The sequence below is a fragment of the Lithobates pipiens genome, unplaced genomic scaffold (assembly GCF_037356315.1).
Source record: "Lithobates pipiens isolate NorthernLeopardFrog02 unplaced genomic scaffold, aLitPip1_a1.2 Scaffold_13, whole genome shotgun sequence".
Taxonomy (NCBI): Eukaryota; Metazoa; Chordata; class Amphibia; order Anura; family Ranidae; genus Lithobates; species Lithobates pipiens.
Window position 1 is genome coordinate 219,548,006 of NW_027507718.1, and position 19,154 is coordinate 219,567,159.

Below are 19,154 nucleotides of genomic sequence, written 5' to 3' on the forward strand. Positions count from 1 at the left end.
ACACTGCGTAACAGACGTGGTAACAGTTTCAGTGGAGGAAAGGCGTAGATCAGCTGGTACTGCCACCAGCGCATCTGCCTATGGATCTCTTGTCTTGGACACGAATCTCGTCACCTACCGACTGAGACGGGAGGCCAAAAGATCCACGTCTGGTGTGCCCCACCTCAGGCACAGTAGCCTGAATACCTCTGGATGCAATTCCCATTCTCCTGGGTCCAGCATCTGGCGACTCAGATAGTCCCCCTGCCAGTTCTCCACTCCCGGGATGTAAATGGTCGACAGGGACGGTACGTGTCGCTCTGCCCACCGAAGTATGTGAGCGCCCTCCTGTGCAGCGGCTGAGCTTCTTGTTCCCCCTTGGTGATTGACGTATGTCACAGCCGTGGCGTTGTCTGACTAAATCCTGATTGGACGCCCCTAAAGTCTCATCGACCATGTGGAGAGGCACAGTCTGATCGCTCGTTCGAGCAGATTGATCTGCAACTTGGATTCTTCCGCCATCCAGAGGCCCTGAGCCGACTGTACCCCCATCACTCCACCCCAGCCGGATAGGCTGGCGTCCGTGGTGATCACTGTCCACTTCAGGAGCTGGAAACGATTTCCCAGACTGAATCACCGGGGACCTCTGCCACCAGATCAGTGAATCTGACTGACTGGCTCACACCTGGATCGGTCAATCCAGGGACAACTGAGATTTGTCCCATCTTGTCAAAATCTCCTTCTGCAGGACTCTGTTGTGGAACTGGGCATATGGTACTGCCTCGAAGGAGGCTACCATGAGTCCCAGGACTCGCATTCAGAAGCGGAGCGACGACCACTTGCGGATCCTCAGCAGTTTTACCACGGATCTGAGACTCTACAGTTTGTCCGAAGGGAGAAAAACTCTTGCTTCCCTGGAGTCCAGCAGCAAGCCCAAGTACTCCAGACGCTGGGTCGGTACAAACACCGACTTCTTTTAGGTTCAACAGCCACCCAAATTCTTGCAGGGTCTGCATGGTGATCGCCACATCCTCCTCTAATTCTGAGGCAGAAAATGCCCTCAGGAGGAGATCATCTAGGTATCCCACGATCGCGATTCCACGTTGCCACAGCAACGCCAAAACTGGAGCCAATACCTTGGTAGACTCGAGGAGCTGATGGCAGACCAAAAGGAAGAGCCACAAACTGGTAGTGAGCTTCCCCAACTGCAAAGCGCAGAAACCTTTGATGCCGAAGGCATATGGGTATGTGCAGGTACGCATCCTGTATGTCTAAGGACGCCAGGGAGTCCCCTTGGAGTGCAGCAACTACCGAGCGAACCAATTCCATTCTGAACCTCTGCACTTTCACAAAGTGATTAATGGCTTTTAGGTCCAAGATTGGGACGTACCCCTTCCTTCTTGGGAACTACAGATTTGAGTAGAATCCCTGGAAACGTTCCGATTCCGGAACCGGTACAACCACCCCGCGACTCATCAGGTCCCTTACTGCCCACAAGAGGGCCTCCCGGCGAGCTGGGGATATGGGTATGCTGGAGGGGAAGAATCCGTTTGGCAGCCAAGAGAGAAACTATCTTGTAGCCTGTGGAAATCAAATCGCAGACCCATTGGTCGGATAGCCGAGAGGACCACCGGGTTGCAAACTCCCGAAGGCAACCCCCACCCGAGACATGGGTGGGGGCAAACCTTCATGCGGTAGCACTTTTGTTCGCAGGATTGTTAGGCTTGCGGCTCCAGGGACGTTTTTGTCGAGCTGGGGGAGGAAGAGGAAGAGGAAGAAGAGGAAGAAGAGGAAGAAGAGGAAGAAGAGGAGGAAGAGCCCCCTGCCTACGGTGTGGCTCCTTAGCCTTCCTGGCCTGTGGGAGTAGGGTACTCTTACCCCCAGTGGCATTTTTAATGATGTCATCCAAAGAGTCGGTCGCCAAGGAAGGGAAGATCCGTCAGGGCTTTTTTTGGATGCCTGGTCAGCAGACCAGCATTTTAACCAAATCAGGCGCCTCAGCACCACTTGCTGACACTGAAGCCCTGGATAACAGAGGGAGAGTATCCAGGGCCACATCACAAACGTACTTAAGGCCTTGCACTAGTGGGTCTGCTAGTTCCACGCAGACAGGAGAAGCCTGTTGCTCTCTCAATTCGCGGTGAAACAGTGTTGCCTGCGAAACAAGTGTGGATGCCAGTACTGGTCGCACGGCGGACCCCACAAACGTAAACAAGGAACGAGCCACTGCCTCAGCCTGCCGTGGGATCCCTAAATGTAGGAGTCCCCTCTACCGGGATTGTAGTTACTTTATTTAACCTGCACAATGGGGGGGGGCCACGACCAGAGGAGCCGACCACTTCTTGAGAAGGCTTTCCTCAAAAGGGGTAACGCACCACCATGTATTTGGGGACCGAAAAGGTCAGTTGCGGGCGACCCCATTCCTTGTAAATGAGCTTGTCAAAATAAGTCAGATATGAGAACACCTTAGGTGAACGTGCTGGCTTGCGGGACCCAAAGGGGACCGCTACATCAGCAGAGGGATGTGCTGGCTCCTGAATCTTCAGGGTATCACACACAGCTGTGATAAGTGCTCCAACAAGCGCTTTATCTCGCACGGACCCGGGCGGGGACTCATCCTCACTGTCCTGGTCAGCGAAGATGACAAGACAGAGCAGGGGGCACCAGCCTCAGCAGGACCCGAGTCTGAGTCAGAGCTCTCCCCAGAGGATGGGGGGGGGGGGGGGGGGCACGGGCCACCTCCATCTTGGCAACAAACGAATTGAGGACTGCCGTCAGGGTGTCCATGGACATTGAGCAGGTAGTCTGCAGGCAACCCAGTTGCAATTGACTGGATTTAGGGGGAAGAAACACCAGGCCATGCTGACCCTACCCTATCTGCCACCCGAAGGGGATTTAGGACAGTGACCGTCCCACCCGCCTTACTGCCGCTGGCTAAGGGGCTCTTTCCCACCGGACTCACCACCCTGAGGAGTTCTGCGCTATCCAGCAAGTAGTGCTTGTAGTCCCTGTTGGCTCCCAGGTGCAGAGGAAGGAGCTGTAAATGGTGCTAAAACCGCTCTAAAGTGTGCTCAGGCTTCAAGAAAATGGCCGTCCAGCACAAGGACATAAAACACAGGGGAAAATGGCTGCTCCATCTACCGTACCCTCATCTGGCTGCTGCGACAGCATTTCTCTGGTCTCACAGGTGCACAGATTCTTGCTGCGGAGGGAAGATAGTTCCCTCCGTTCTGGCTGTCGGGGATGGAAGAAAGCTTCCTCCGCTCCAAGAACGTTGATCTGCTGCTGGAGAGGGAGGACTGCTGCCAGAGAGGGGGAATGGCTTACTCCCCTCCCTGCAAATCAGACTGCCACTGGGGAGCGAGGGCGACCACCTTCTCTCCATTCCCTCCCAGGATCCTGGATGCGTGTTCCAGCTACCATTTTTGTGTAAATATTAACCACTTCATACCCTGTCCATAATCAAATGACATCCCCAGGAGGGATCTCCTATCTTGGGCAGGCGTCATATGACATCCTGGGCTTCCCGGCCATCTAGGAGGTGCATGCCCGCCACGTCTATCGGAATCCAGCACCTGCGATTGCCGGTAACAGAGTCAGGGATGTAGATCTGTGTGTGTAAACACAGATCCATGTCCTGTCAGGGGACAGGAGACTGATCGTGTGTTCCCAGTACAGAGGAAAATTGGCCGGTCTCCTCCCCTTCCCCTACAGGAAGAATTACTCCCTAGGTAACAGTGTTAACCCCTTGAGCACCCCCCAGTGTTAACCCCTTCCCTGCCAGTGGCTTTTATACAGTAATCATTGCATTTTTATAGCACTGATCGCTGTATAAATGGTCCCAAAATAGTGTCAAAAGTGCCCAATGTGTCCTCCACAATGTCACAGTAATGATAAATGTTGCAGATCGCCGGCATTACTAGAAAAAGAAAAAAGAAAAAAAAAGCCATAAATCTATCCCCTATTTTGTAGACGTTATAACTTTTGCACAAACCAATCAATATACGCTTATTGCCATTTTTTTTTTACCCAAAGAATATGTAGAATACCTATCGACCTAAACTAAGGGAAATTTTTTATTAATTTTTTTTTAAATTGGGATATTATAGCAAAAAGTAAAAAATAGTGTTTTTTTCAAACTTGTCACTCCTCTTTTGTTCTTTAGCGCAAACAAAAAAACGGAGGAGGTGATAAAATAACACTAAAAGAAAGCTCTATTTGTGGCCATAAAAAAATGCAATCTGGTTACAGGGTTGCATGACTGCGCAATTAACAATCAAAGTGTGACAGCGCTGAAAACTGAAAAATGGCCTGGGCAGGAAGGGGGTGAAAATGCTCTTTATGGAAGTGGTTAAGTCCAAGTCACTGGGAAGTTGTTGTGTTGGAGATCACTGTACTAACACTGGAGCTGTCAGACTTTCATTCAACCTGCAAAATGAAGGTTTCCCATTTAAAATAAGCGGTCAGATTAGTAAAACAATATCAGAACCGATTTTGGGTTAATCAGACATAGTTGGAGAATTACTCAAATTCTTTTATTCAATTAAAAACAACATTGCCAGTGCATGTCATCTCAAATTGCAGATCTTGGATTCACTGAACGAGTTTACCAAAAATTTAAATTTTGCGGAATATACAGCCTCATGCTACATAACTAAGCTGCATTTCATGCTGAATAAACTAAAGTTATTAATGCATCTTAAACAGAAAACCATCTTTAGATTTTTACTCAAAACTTATTTTATTAAAATAAATTTGATGAAAATCAAAACAAAAATTGATTTTCATCCACCCTGTTTATAGGTTATACTCTGTATTCAGCAAAATAAAATAAACAAACATACAGAAAAAAATAAAAATAAATGTATTGAATGTGAAAAGTTGAGGAGGAAGCATTTCCGTAACTACCTGATTGTGAGGATTAAAATCCCACCCTTTCTAATGGCAAAGCAGACCATACAAGCAGATACATCTGCAAGTCTTACCAGGGAGGGGTATATCTGCTTGGGCCAATATGAGGCAATGAGGATCAGTGGAGAAAGCACCAGAAAAAAATTGCTAGGATAAACAAAAAAAAACAAAAAAATAAATAAAAATAGGCTGTCCTATGTCTGCTTGCTAGTGTTAAACCCTCCTGTAGACTACAATATAACCCAAAAGGTTCAAGACTTCCTATGTCTCCTAATGGACAGGAAAGAAACTGATGTGAATACTGTCCAGCCCAGGAAAGACCCAAAAAACTATCTGCACTGTAACAGAGGTCTGAGTTTGGACCAAAAAAAAAAAATAAGGGGGGGGGGGGAACCAACACATGGTTTTAACAGATACGCCTGTACTTTAAGTCATGTCTGAACAATCAAGGGATTTGTAAGTATTTTCTTACCTTTAATGCTACAAGAAGAGTTACCGTTTCCACAGAATAATATCCTCTGTCCACATAATCTCCCATGAACAAATAGTTGGTATCTGGGGATTTCCCTCCAATTCTGAAGAGCTCCATGAGGTCGTGAAACTGGCCATGCACATCTCCACAAACTGTTACAGGACATCTTACATCTTGAACATTTGACTCTTTTGTAAGGATTTCTTTTGCCTGTGGATAAGATTTGCACTATAAATACACATTTCATCCAAAAAAAATGTGATAATTTTAACAATTGTATTAAGCAATTCTGTGATAAAGTACCAACAGAAAGGATGGTGGCATTAAAGTTACAACTCTTCAGAAATTCAATATTAGTTTGAAACTACCAGGAAACATATACAATAAAATGCCTTATTCTTCACTAAACTTTTAGTCCTGAAACTCGTCAGTTGTTTTACCATTTGTACTACAGACATGTTTTTTTTGTAGCAGTTCATTGTCAACTCTTATTGTGCTTAGGCCCCACATATTCACATACAGTGTGTTGCAGACTCCTAGATTTTAAAGTAGCAGCTTTGTGTTGCTGGCAAATTAATGTTTCCATGTGGAGAGGGACAAAGAAGAAGAGATAAGTAGCGTTCTGTAGCCCAGCAGGCAGGGTTGATAACACTGCTTGGGATTTCAATGCAATAAAAATCACTGTTGTCAGCTCAAAGAGGATGTTAAAGGGGTGTAAAGGTTTGCGTTTTTTTCACCTTAATGCATCCCATGCATTAAAGGTGAAAAACACCCGTCAGTGACCGGCCTCTCAGCCACCCCCCCCCCCCCCCGTTTTACTTACCTGAACCCTCGAACTTGTCCCATGGGGACAGGCTCTCTGCCTGGGGTTCATGGCTCTTGATTGGATAGATTGATAACAGCATAGCCATTGGCTCCCACTGCAGTCAATCAAATCCAATGACTTCGCCGCCCCCCCAAGTCCTGCATTCGGCCTCTATGGATGTTGAGTGCTGGACTAGGGAGCGCATCCTCAAGGTAACCCCCCCCCTCCCAGGAGAGCGCTTCTCCCAGGGGGTTATCGGATGTGGGGAGGAGCCGCGAGAGCCTCCGAGGAACCCCAGAAGGCGAGGTTCAGGGCCAATCTGTGCAAAACAAGCGGTACGTGGAGGTAAGTATGTTTGTTATTAAAAAAAATAAAATAAAAAAAAAACCCACACACCTTTGGTGTCATTTTTAAGAGCATGCCGACTTCCTGAACAGGTATTTTTCGGTACTTTCTCATTTTGCACCAACATACTAAACTATTTGGGTGCCAATAAAATGAAATGAGCAAAAATATTTAAAATATGCTAAAAAGCCAAATTAAACAGATCAAGAAAAAAATAAAATAAAAAAAAATAAGTAATCCTCTTTTGGAATAAAGCATGTGAAGCATCCCAAGTTCAAGTGACTAGAATCAAAGACACCAGGCCGTTTAACTTTTTTAGTGTAACAGAACATAGAGGTTACATTTATATATTGTGGATCACCATTACAACCACAGTGCTCTTACGGTGGCTTTTTTTTTTTAAACAAAACCAGCTTTTATATAAAATTGTAAGGGGAAGGGGGGTAAGTGGGTCTCTCCAAACTACAATAAATTAGGAGGGTCCTAAAATAAAATTAAAATGTAAAAAAGAGGCAGACTACTTGTGTTTCTTTTATAAAGCAATCTAAACCATTTTATCAGTTTACACAGTCACACAAACTTAAGTTATAAAAGTAAAGTTGTTCTAAAGTTAAGTAATGCTTTACCTGCATTAGGTCCTCCCTATACATTTACCTGGCTCCTCTTTTGATCCAGTGATGTGCCTGGCTGAATCTCTTGTCCTCACAGGATTTTGATGCTGTCTGTCATATACTGTGAGGAGGGATCGGGGGGGGGGGATGGTAGAACTGTGCTGTATGAAGCATCTATGGCTGCACACAGCCTGACTGACTTGGGAGCATAAACGCTAATGGCTTCCTGGGGAGGCACTTGGAGAAGAGGAGGAGCAAATAGCGCAGGCAGGGGACTCGAGAAGAGCAGGTAAGGAGCCATTGTTCAATAAAACTGCACAGAGCAGATAAGTATAGCCATGTTTTATTTTTATTTTAGAGTCCAGGCTCGGTAAAAAGATAGTGACCACAAGTCTGGAAACTGATAGTCCAAGGCAATAAGCAGTCAGATCTTGAACAAAGCTTTAGAAGAGAAAAATAAATAAAAGGGATGGATGGTTTAAAAAAATACTCCCAAGTATTCCGGTCCAAAACCTAATGACACTAGCACTCGAATCTAGCCTTACAACCCATAGTCTATGAAGACAGATCTGTGTCTTGTACTGTACAATTAAAATAAACACAAATTACTCTTACCGGTATTTCCAGTAAAGCATGCTGCAGAACATACATTACTGCAATGCAGCCCCAAGTGAACAAGCACCAACACAGGCACATGCAAGCAAGTTAATACTTTAAACCCTGAATGGTACAATTAAGGTCTTGTTCATGCCATGTCCAGTGACTAAAAATGCAGGAAAACAATGGCTTTGTTCACACTGCAACACAAAGCATATAAATGCAACATGTATAAAAATGCATGTTACAGCACATGTATTTTCAGTGCATTATGAGCTGTATAGAGTTAAAGGACCCTTAACCTTGACCCTTGCTTACTCTGAACTTGAACCCCCCTCCTGCCCAGACCAATTTTCAGCGCTGAACGACAATTGCGTGGTCATACAACACGTTACCACCAAAAGAAAGCTCTGTGGGAGAAAAAAAAAAGGATAAACCTTTCATTTGGGTATCTGATCACCTCTGGGTTTTTTCGTAAACATTTTGAAAAAAAGACCGAAAATTTTGAAACTAAAATACAAAAACAGTTTTATATTTTGTTATAAAATTTTGCAAAACAAGTAATTTTTCTCCTTCGCTGATGTACACCAATGAGGCTGCACTGATAGGCAGCACTGAGGTGACACAGATGATTGATTGGTGGCACTGTTATACACTGGTGGGCACTGATATGCACTGGCAGGTGGAACAGATGAGGTGGCTGTGCCCCTTCCTCGTCGGGACTGATGTCCCTTACACAGAAGTCAGTGATCGGCTTTTTTTCTCCTCACGATGTCAGCACGGAGAAGGAAAAAAATAAAATAGATTACAAAATGTTCTGTTTGGCTTCATTAGATGACAGCTGATTACGTGGTAAGACACGTGGGGAGAATGCAAAGGGGAGGACATCTATTGATGGCCTCCTGGCAATGTAGGCCCGCTCTGTAACCATCATTTGGCTATAGCGTGGACAGGAAGGAGGTTAAAGTGGTACTAATGGTCTTCTCCATAAGCAGCCAATTATTGGATCACCTCTTCACGATTTTGTCACATTTATTAGACTCATTATCACAAATTTAAAGTACATTTTCTGTGTGTAGATCTCACATTCGCTTGCATCTCAGGCGCCATTATTTATGTATCCATTATTGCTTAAAGCGGGAGTTCCGCCGTTTTTTGTTTTTAAAAGTCAGCAGCTACAAATACTGAGCTGCTGACTTTTAAAATAAGGACACTTACCCGCCCAGCGCACCCGCGATGTTGGCACCCGAAGCCGATCTTTGATCGGCTCTCGGGTGCTGCCGCCACAATCTTCGGTATGGGAATCAGGAAGTGAAGCCTTGCGGCTTCACTTCCCTACTGCGCATGCGCAATAAGGACGGTCCCTGCTGTCTCTGGGATCCATGTGTTTCCCAGCAGACAGTGGGGGCCCCACAGGAAGTGGCGTAAATACCCGCAGAATCTGCGGCTATCTATGCCCGGACGTGGGTGCAAATACCTGTATTATACAGGTATCTGCACCCCCCTTCCCCCTGAAAGGTGCCAATTGTGGCACCGGAGGGGGGGGGGGGGGGGGTTCCCAATGAGCGGAAGTTCCACTTTAGGGTGGAGCTCCGCTTTAAATAAAAATACTGAACAAGAAAGTGGTATCAACATTATAAACAGTGACCCTTGTACGTATATGTAATTGCATAATATATATATATATATATATATATATATATATATATATATATATATATATATATATATATATATATATATATATATATATATATATATATATATATATATATATATATATATATATATATATATATTAATAATAAATACACACCCCCACACACCCCTCAGCTTACACCAATTCCAGTCTGCATTTTGCTAGATTAAAAGAATAATGGATAACCCATTATAATCTATTTGAATTGTTGAGATTTGGAATTACAGCCAGAGATGAGCTCAGGCCCAGCACCTAGATAAAGTTACTAAGGCTATGGGAGGGGTGTCTCTTAAGCAATGTACACACGATCAGACTATCCAGCGGACAAACCGCCGGACTGTCGGAACGAGCGGACCTGTCCACACACAGGACTTTTTCGCCGGACTATCCGCCATACTTCTGAAATGAACAGACTTGCCCACACATGGAGGAAAATCCGTTCATTTTGAGCGGGGCTCCAGGTAGCCAGGACTAGCGAAGGAAGTCAATGTCGCCACCTGTAGCTAGACACCTTTAGGCATCCCCAAATGAATACACACTAGCATACATTTTGTATTAGCAATCTCCCTTGCTGGTTGACACACTCACCATTGCTTTGCGGTGGCTTTTGTACAGTGAATAGTCCTGCATGAGTACTAACCAGCAACTGTTTACAATCCAGGCCATGCACTTGGGCTCAAAGGTTTTAAAATATATATTCAAGTATCTTTGAACTGATATGTTTGGTTAATGGTGTATCCACACCCATTGAAGGGGGCTAGATGCACCCCCCCCATGTAATACCACTATGTCAGTCACAATATACACGCGTGAGTGGGACATGCCTTGTTAGATTTCCCTCTTCCTCAGAGCTAAAATGTTAGCCTATGATACTGCTACATAGTCCTTTGCAATGTTGTGGGTGCTTCGACCTGGACTTGAGACGATTGTTTCATGATAAGCTATGATACAAGCACTGGTTTGCGAGTATAATACCTACCTCTATTAAACACATTTGAGAAAAATGCACTAGGCCTGTGCGCCCTGTTTTGTTCTAGGTTTCTAGTGGTATTGGACCCCAGTCTTTGGAGGGCAGCAAGGTGTGGGTTATCAGGATAAGAGACTACAACTGCATCCAGGCCCACCATTTAGTGCAGGAGATTGAATGTTGGGGTTTGCCATCTTCTGCTATCTGGAGCTTTGTTAGGGAAATTAACCCTCACTTGATGTCCCGCTGACTACAGTTTCTTTAAGGCTAGGTTCACATTGCTGCGATGCGGGAACGCCGCGAATCCGGGGCGTTTTCCCGCATCGCATACCTCCCGCTGGCAGTTCACACTGCCCTATGCGGACGGCTGGGGGTGTCAATGTTATGTTAATGACACCCCCAGATCCGTCGGCATATCGCAGTGCGATCTGCCGACTCGCACAGGAATCGGATCGCATGGTGTGAACCCCCATGCGATCCGATTCCGTTGCGGACCCAAAAAAGGGTCCCGTGCGAGTTTGCTGCGGGACCGCTGCGAGTTCAGCCATACTATCTGTATGGCTGAACTCGCAGCGCTACGGAGATCGGATGTGATTTGCTGTGCGAATCACATCCGGTTCTCCCCCCGCAGCAGTGTGAACCCAGCCTAAAGACGAAGTGAGGACATTTTTAATAGTAGCACTTAAAAAGATGCTCTTAACCTTTTCTACTCTATCCAAAACCAAGAAAAAAATGGCTTGACATACACTTTAAAAATATTCCAGGAGGTATTTATAGACAAAGTATTTATGGCCCGACATTTTTTCTAAATTTTTTCACGTCAGGGGTGCGGCTAACTACCAAGCAGAATGGAAGCCTGATATCTAAGCTCCAGGGTCGACTAGAGACAAACTGCAAAAAACACTGCTCCACTGACTGAATCCCTTAATCTCTGAGAACATCAACACCCAGGGAATCACCCAAACAAGCAAACCCTCCCGCAAGAGGAAGTAAAACAGGCAGCCCAATAAATCAACAGGGTTCTTTACACAGCTGCTGAGGCACCAAATCCAAGATGGCGCCCCACGGCCCTTCAGACAATGCTGATAGCTCCTATACAGACCTCTCAGACGCAGATCGACCAGAAATATCCTCTCCAAAAGATGCAGCAGCTGGCAACCCTTCATCTACAGCCTCCTCTGCGAACAGTCCAGTAAATCTTCCCATGCCTGATGAAGGGGTCCTGCGTGACTCCGAAAAATTGCACTCTCCTTGTGTTGTGATCATGCAATAAATAATTCGTTCGGATGCTATTTTGTGTCGACCCATGGTGTGCCGGCAAATATATACTGTACAATCATAGCCATTCCCATATAGCATGGGTGTCCAACCTGCAGCCCTTCAGCTGTTGTGGAACTACAAGTTCAATCATGCTTCTGCCTTTGGGAGTCATGCCTGCAATGCCTCGTGAAACTTGTAGTTCCGCAACAGTTAGAGGGCCACAGGTTGGGCACCCACGCCCCCTATAGCATAATTTCCTACATCTAATCCACCGATGCTAGACACAATAAAAGATACCCAGCTCTCTCCAAAGTTCCCTTCACAACACTATCTCTTCAATGTTTACAAAATTTTCCTCAGAAATGCACTCAATGGGAGACAGATTCCCAAATTGAAAATCAAATGGGAGAAATGACAGAAACAGTTAACGACTTAGTGGATGCCCACGAAAAACACACGTGATGAACATCAATGGTTGAAAACCAAGATGGTGGACCTAGAGGATAGATCTCGTCGCAACAACGTTAAAATAAGGGGCATACCTGAAAATATTCTCCCATCTGATCTTAATGCCTATGCCAGACAGCCAATTTCCACTCTGCTTCCTGAGATTTCTCCTCCCATGGAAACTATAGATTGTATCCACTGCTCCCTAAACCTCACCCCCCTGAGGAGGTCCCCTATGATATATTATTGAGAATACATTTCTACCACACTAAAAGATCAGCTTGACAAAAGCAAAGCACTTGGGTCAGCTCCCTACACTAAAACTTCAAATGTACGCAGACCTGTTACAATATACTGCCAGCTGAACACCATTAATAAACTTTTCAACAACCATAACCTCACAATAGTCCCCGTCAGTGGGGCCTCCCCACAACAATAATGGTCACTTAAAAGTGGGAAGCAGCATAACATCTACACAATAAAGGAAGGCCTCCAATTGCTCCAGACATGGGAAATCAACCCCAACCCTACAACTCAAAATCAAGTTAACTACAGGAGAAACAACCCATCCCCATCTGGGCGCCACCACGCTAACATTTCTACTACACCAAATTGAGTGTTTCCAATACTATGACTAACAGCACTACGTTCCAGTTCGGTACTCTGCTTGTTGCAACCAGTTCACAAATGTTTACCTCATCATACCTCAGCAGCTCTAGATATACAACCTGCTGATTTACTGTTCACCCCCCCCCCCCCCTTTGTTTGCTTTATTTTTCCCTGTATTGTCAGATGAGCCGTTTATGGAATATAGATAACTGATAACTTTCTAATTCTCTCTGACCCTTCTGATCACTACCCCCAGAAGACCTCAGAACAAGCTACAACTTGTCTTCTATCCAACGAACCCAAAGTCTCAACCATCGTCTATATACTAATACAGACCACCTGCATGCCTAGCTTTGTCCAACTGTAAGTAAACAAAATGACATTCCTCACCAACCCTAGTCACACTAGTCAAGATGCTGAAATACATGTCACTCAACGCCAAAGGATTAAATCATCCAGCAAAGAGCCTCACTATGGCACACAGCCCAAGAGTCCCATTGTGAGGTTTCATGTACACAAGAACACACAAATGGAGTCTCGCTGCACCAACAAAAACTTCCCCTACACCTTTAGAGCATCAGGCACAGCAAAGAAAAATGGTGTAACAGCAATCAAAAACATCACATCCTTTATGCTACATGACAGTCTCAGACGTAGAGGGTAGATACCTAGACCTCGATTGCACACTGGATAATACCAGATGTACCCTAGTAAATGTATATGTCCCCAATACATGGCAAATCAAAACTTGACAAAACTCATGAAAGCCTACACAAGTTCTGGCAAGGTCATCTTTTATGGCAATGAAAAATTACCACCAGACCTAATAGACACCTCCTCCAGAGCCAACAGGTACCTCTCACCAATGGGGACTTTCATAAGAAAGAACGACCTATATGATGTGTGAAGTCATCACCACCCCAACGAACACGACTACACTTTTTTCTCCCATCTCCACAACTCATACACCCAAATTGACTACTTCCTGGTAGACAAATTGTTACTATCCAGCATCACCTGAACCAGCCATCTCTACAATAACCTGGGTCCAATCATGCAACCACCACTTATACTATTGACCATCTGCCATCGGTCTCTACCACAAGAACGTAGAGAGCCAATGCATCCATCCTGCAATCACCTACCTACTCGATCAACTAGAAGAGTTCTTCACCATCAACAAAGGATCCATATCCAATAACGCCACCCTATGGAATGCCCATAAAGCATTCATCAGGGAGATCCTTATACAAATTAAGTGGATGTAAACCCAATTCGTGAAATCTGAGCTAGGCACATACATCTGCAGTGTTTTCTTATCTCTCTCTAAAGCCCGAAGTCCCGTGGCTTTCTCCTTCTCCGTTCTGCTTCCAGCATGGTAACTTTGGAAAAGTTCTCCATCAACTTTGATAAAACCAGACTGAATTTTGTGTCAGGGCGGGTGCTATTAATAGATTAGCAAAAAGCTGGTCAATTCACAGCACAGCTCTGCATTGTTTCTTCTTTTCTGCCTATGGGGAGAAGGGGTGTGTGCACCTTTCCTCCAATCAGCGGTCTCACGGTGTATGGCAAGAATCCACACCACAGGTGAATCAGGAAGAGAAGATTTTTTAAAAGGACGTGCACTTTCTAAACAGTATATGAAGGCAGCAGATATACATGTAAAACATATGTAGGAGGATTTGTTTCATCTCTGTGCATCATCTGAGGCCACTCACTTCCCTGGGTATATGTGTGAGGGTTTACATCCACTTTAAACAGGAAGTAAACCCTGATGACATTACTTAACTACATTGTACAGTCACCCACTAATTAGCCATTCTAAACATTAACTCAATCCCACCTCATTGTAGGATGATAATTACCCACATACTCCTGTCAGACTGCTTATTACTAGGCACTGGAAGACTAGAACGGTCCCAAAAATACTAGAAGTGATAACTCTAGTACACACTCATTACTCCTATGAACGTTTATCGACATATGAGAAATCTGCTTAGTACAAGCACCAAGCACCTTATACGATGATTTCCATGGAAAAGTTGGTACAATAGGACTTGTGATTCTCCTACCCCATACCCAGGATTAATCTGTTTATCCTGCCTCTGCGTTCTCCCTCACCCTCTTTATCCCAGCCCCCCCCCATCTACTCCCTATATCCTGTTATATAGCTTCACTGTTAACATTTAAAATATGGTTACTCCTTGACTTACTGCTACTAAGCAGCATGTGTTTACACTTTGAGTCTAAGTCTCGGTTCACACTGGGGCGGCTTTCAAAGTCGCCCGACTCTGAAGCCGCGCTGCACATGTGACTTCAGCGCAGCTTTCAAACGACTTCTGTAATAGAAGAAGTTAATGCAAGCCGCTTCAAAGTCACCCAAGTAGTACAGGAACCTTTTTCCAAGTCTGAGCACTTGAGTCACTCTGATTAAAACAGTTGCATTGCACTGAATGAAGCGCGACTTGTCAGGTGGCCAAGTCACCTGACAGGTCACCCCGCAGTGTAAACTGAGCCTTAGACTATCCAATGTTTGGAATGTTCACTGTTATTTTTCTCTGCACTTTACAAAACTTAATTTTTTTTTAAATAAATATAAAAAATAAAAAGGTAGTTTCACAGTCCAGAACTAAGATCCATTAACCACTTCAGCTCCGGACCAATAAACACCTTAAGGACCAGAGGTCTTTTTGCAATTTCGCACTGCGCTGCTTTAACTGGTAATTGCGCGGTCATGCAATATTGCACCCAAACGAAATTTGCGTCCTTTTCTTCCCACAAATAGAGCTTTCTTTTGATGGTATTTGATTGCCTCTGCGATTTTTTTTTTTTGCGATATAAATGGAAAAAGAGCGAAAATTTTGAAAAAAAAAAGATATTTTCTTCTTTTTGTTATAAGAAAAATCGAATAAACTAAATTTTAGTCATACATTGAGGGCAAAATTTATTCAGCCACATGTCTTTAGTAAAAAAAATGTCAATAAGCGTATATTTTTTGGTTTGCGCAAAAGTTATAGCGTCTACAAACTAGAGTACATTTTCTGGAATTTACACAGCTTTTAATTTATGACTGCCGATCTCATTTCTTGAGGTGCTAAAATGGCAGGGCAGTACAAATCCCCCCCAAATGACCCCATTTTGGAAAGTAGACACCCCAAGGAAATTGCTGATGGGTATGTTGAGCCCATTGAATATTTATTTTTTTTGTCCTAAGGGATTGAATAATGACAAAAAAAAAAAAAAAAAAAATTTTTTTTACAAAAAGTTGTCATTAAATGATATATTGCTCACACATGCCATGGTTATATGTGAAATGACACCCCAAAATACATTCTGCTGCTTCTCCCGAGTACGGGGATACCACATGTGTGGGACTTTTTGGGAGTCTAGTCGCGCACGGCACCCCGAAAACCAATCACCACCTTCAGGATTTCTAAGGGTGCAAATTTTTGATTTAACTCCTCACTACCTATCACAGTTTCGAAGGCCATAAAATGCCAAAATAGCACAAAACCCCCCCAAATGACCCCATTTTGGAAAGTAGACACCCCAAGCTATTTACTGAGAGGCATGTTGAGTCCATGGAATATTTTATATTTTACCAAAAGTTGCGGGAATATTACAAACTTTTTTTTTTTTGCACAAAGTTGTCACTAAATGATATATTGCTCACACATGCTATGGGCAGAAGTCAAATTACACCCCAAAATAAATTCTGCTGCTTCTCCCGAGTACGGGGATACCACATGTGGGGGACTTTTTGGGAGCCTAGTTAACTAGCTACCTAGCGACACTAGCGACACTGATGCAGCGTTCAGAAAAATTATCGCTTAGTGACACTGGCAAAAGGGGGTGAAAGGGTTAACTAGCGGAAATCAGGGGGTTAAAACCATTATTGGGTAGTATATCGGAGTACCTAGCGCTATAAAAACCTGGCGGTGAACCTAAAAAAATAACTAGCTACCTAGCGACTGTAGCGACACTAATGCAGCGATCAGAAAAACGATCGCTTAGTGACACTGGCAAAAGGGGGTGAAAGGGTTAACTAGCGGCAATCAGGGGGTTAAAAACATTATTGGGTAGTATATCGGGGTACCTAGCGCTATAAAAACCTGGCGGTGAACCTAAAAAAATAACTAGCTACCTAGCGACTGTAGCGACACTAATGCAGCGATCAGAAAAACGATCGCTTAGTGACACTGGCAAAAGGGGGTGAAAGGGTTAACTAGCGGCAATCAGGGGGTTAAAAACATTATTGGGTAGTATATCGGGGTACCTAGCGATATAAAAACCTGGCGGTGAACCTAAAAAAATAACTAGCTACCTAGCGACACTAGCGACACATGCAGCGATCAGAAAAATGATCGCTTAGTGACACTGGCAAAAGGGGGTGAAAGGGTTAACTCTAGGGGCAATCAGGGGGTTAAATCTTTATTGGGGGGTGATAGGGGGCTACCCTGGACCTAACACTAACTGTCCTGACAGTTTTTACTGTCACAACTGACACTGAAAACATTGATCAGTAAAGAAATGATCAATGCAATCAGTGACACTGTGACTGGGGGGGGAGGGGGGGCGGGGGGGGGATCGGGGGGCGATCGGGGGGGGGATCGGGGGGGGTTTGTGTGCCTGTGTGTACCTACATGTCAGTGTAGTGTTCGTGCAGACTTACTTTTACTCTTCTCCTCGTAGTCCGGTCAAAAAGACCGCCCCGAGGAGAATGACATCACTTCCTCCTTCCTGTGTAAACAATACACAGGGGAGGAAGCTTCTCATTGGCCAGGAGCGATCCAGAGGGGGTGGCCGAAAACGAACGGCCATCCCCTCATCACGGAGCGCTCCTGGACCGAATCGGACCGCCGTAACCAGCGGGAGGGGGTCCGATGGGACCCCCCACCCGCTGGAAGGCAATCACGTAGATGTACGTGATTATGCCTGCCTGTGCCATTGTGCTGACGTACATTGGCAATACGGCGGTCCTGAAGTGGTTAAGATGCATAAGAATTTTATAAAAAAAATAATTTTTTTTTTTACAGAAAAATGTACTCATCAGTATTTTGTTCAACACTGCAGGTCTATTAGAATGATAAAATCCACAGGACGCAGGTCAAATGTAGGGCTGCAACGAACTATTATTTTCATAATCGATTAGTTGGCCGATCATTGTTTCGATTCATCGATTGATCGGTTAACCACTTAAGGACCGCCGTATTGCCATTATACGTCAACACAATGGCACAATCACGTAGATCTACGTGCCTGCCTTCCAGCGGGTGGGGGGTCCGATCGGACCCCCTCCCGCTGGTTACGGCGGTCCGTTTCCCTCCGGGAGCGATCCGTGATGAGGGGATGGCCGTTGGTTTCTGGCCACCCCCTCTCGATCGCTCCTGGCCAATGACGAACTTCCTCCCACTGTGTATTGTTTATACAGGAAGGAGGAAGTGATGTCATTCGGTCTTTTTGACCGGACTACGAGGAGAAGACTAAAAGTAAGTGCACCAAAACACTACACTGACACATAGGTACACAAACCCCCCCCCCCCCCCGACCCCCCCCCCCGCCCCCACCCCCAGTCACAGTGTCACTGATTGCATTGATCATTTCTTTACTGATCAATGCATTCAGTGTGAGTTGTAAAAGTAAAAACTGTCAGGGCAGTTAGTGTTAGGTCCAGGGTAGCCCCCTATCACCCCCCAATAAAGATTTAACCCCCTGATTGCCCCTAGAGTTAACCCTTTCACCCCCTTTTGCCAGTGTCACTAAGCGATAATTTTTCTGATCGCTCCATCAGTGTCGCTAGGTAGCTAGTTATTTTTTTAGGTTCACTGCCAGGTTTTTATATCGCTAGGTACCCCGATATACTACCCAATAATGGTTTTAACATCCCGATTGCCCCTAGTTAACCCTTTCACCCCCTTTTGCCAGTGTCACTAAGCGATAATTTTTCTGATCGCTGCATCAGTGTCGCTAGGTAGCTAGTTATTTTTTTAGGTTCACCGCCAGGTTTTTATAGCGCTAGGTACCCCGATATACTACCCAATAATGGTTTTAACCCCCTGATTGCCCCTAGTTAACCCTTTCACCAGCGATCACAGTATAAGTGTCACTGGTGACGCTGGTTAGCCAGTTAGTTATTTAGGTTCCCCGTCAGGTTTTTATATAGCGCCAGGGACCCCCATATACTACCTAATAAAAATTTGAACCCCCTGATTGCCCCTAGTTAACCCTTTCACCACTGATCACCGTATAAGTGTTACGGGTGACTCTGGTTAGTTTGCTTTTTATAGCATCAGGGCACCCACCATTTATTACCCAATAAAGGTTTAACCCCCTGATCACCCGGCGGGTGATATCAATTAGGTTTTAGGGTCAGGGTCTGCGTCGCCCCAGGCAGCGCTAGGTTAGTGTCAGTACCGCTAACACCCACGTGCAAAGCATACACCTCCCGTAGT

The 19,154-nt window shown here is 45.0% G+C and overlaps 1 protein-coding gene across 1 annotated transcript in view; it reads right to left on the bottom strand.

Moving 5' to 3' along the window:
- PPP2CB (protein phosphatase 2 catalytic subunit beta) overlaps nt 1-19,154 on the bottom strand; it is a 50,960-nt gene that overhangs the window by 19,532 nt on the left and 12,274 nt on the right. Inside the window, exon 2 of the mRNA XM_077476230.1 lies at nt 5,363-5,572. Within this exon, the coding sequence (XP_077332356.1) occupies nt 5,363-5,572 (210 nt within the window). The remainder of the gene's footprint in view (nt 1-5,362; nt 5,573-19,154) is intronic.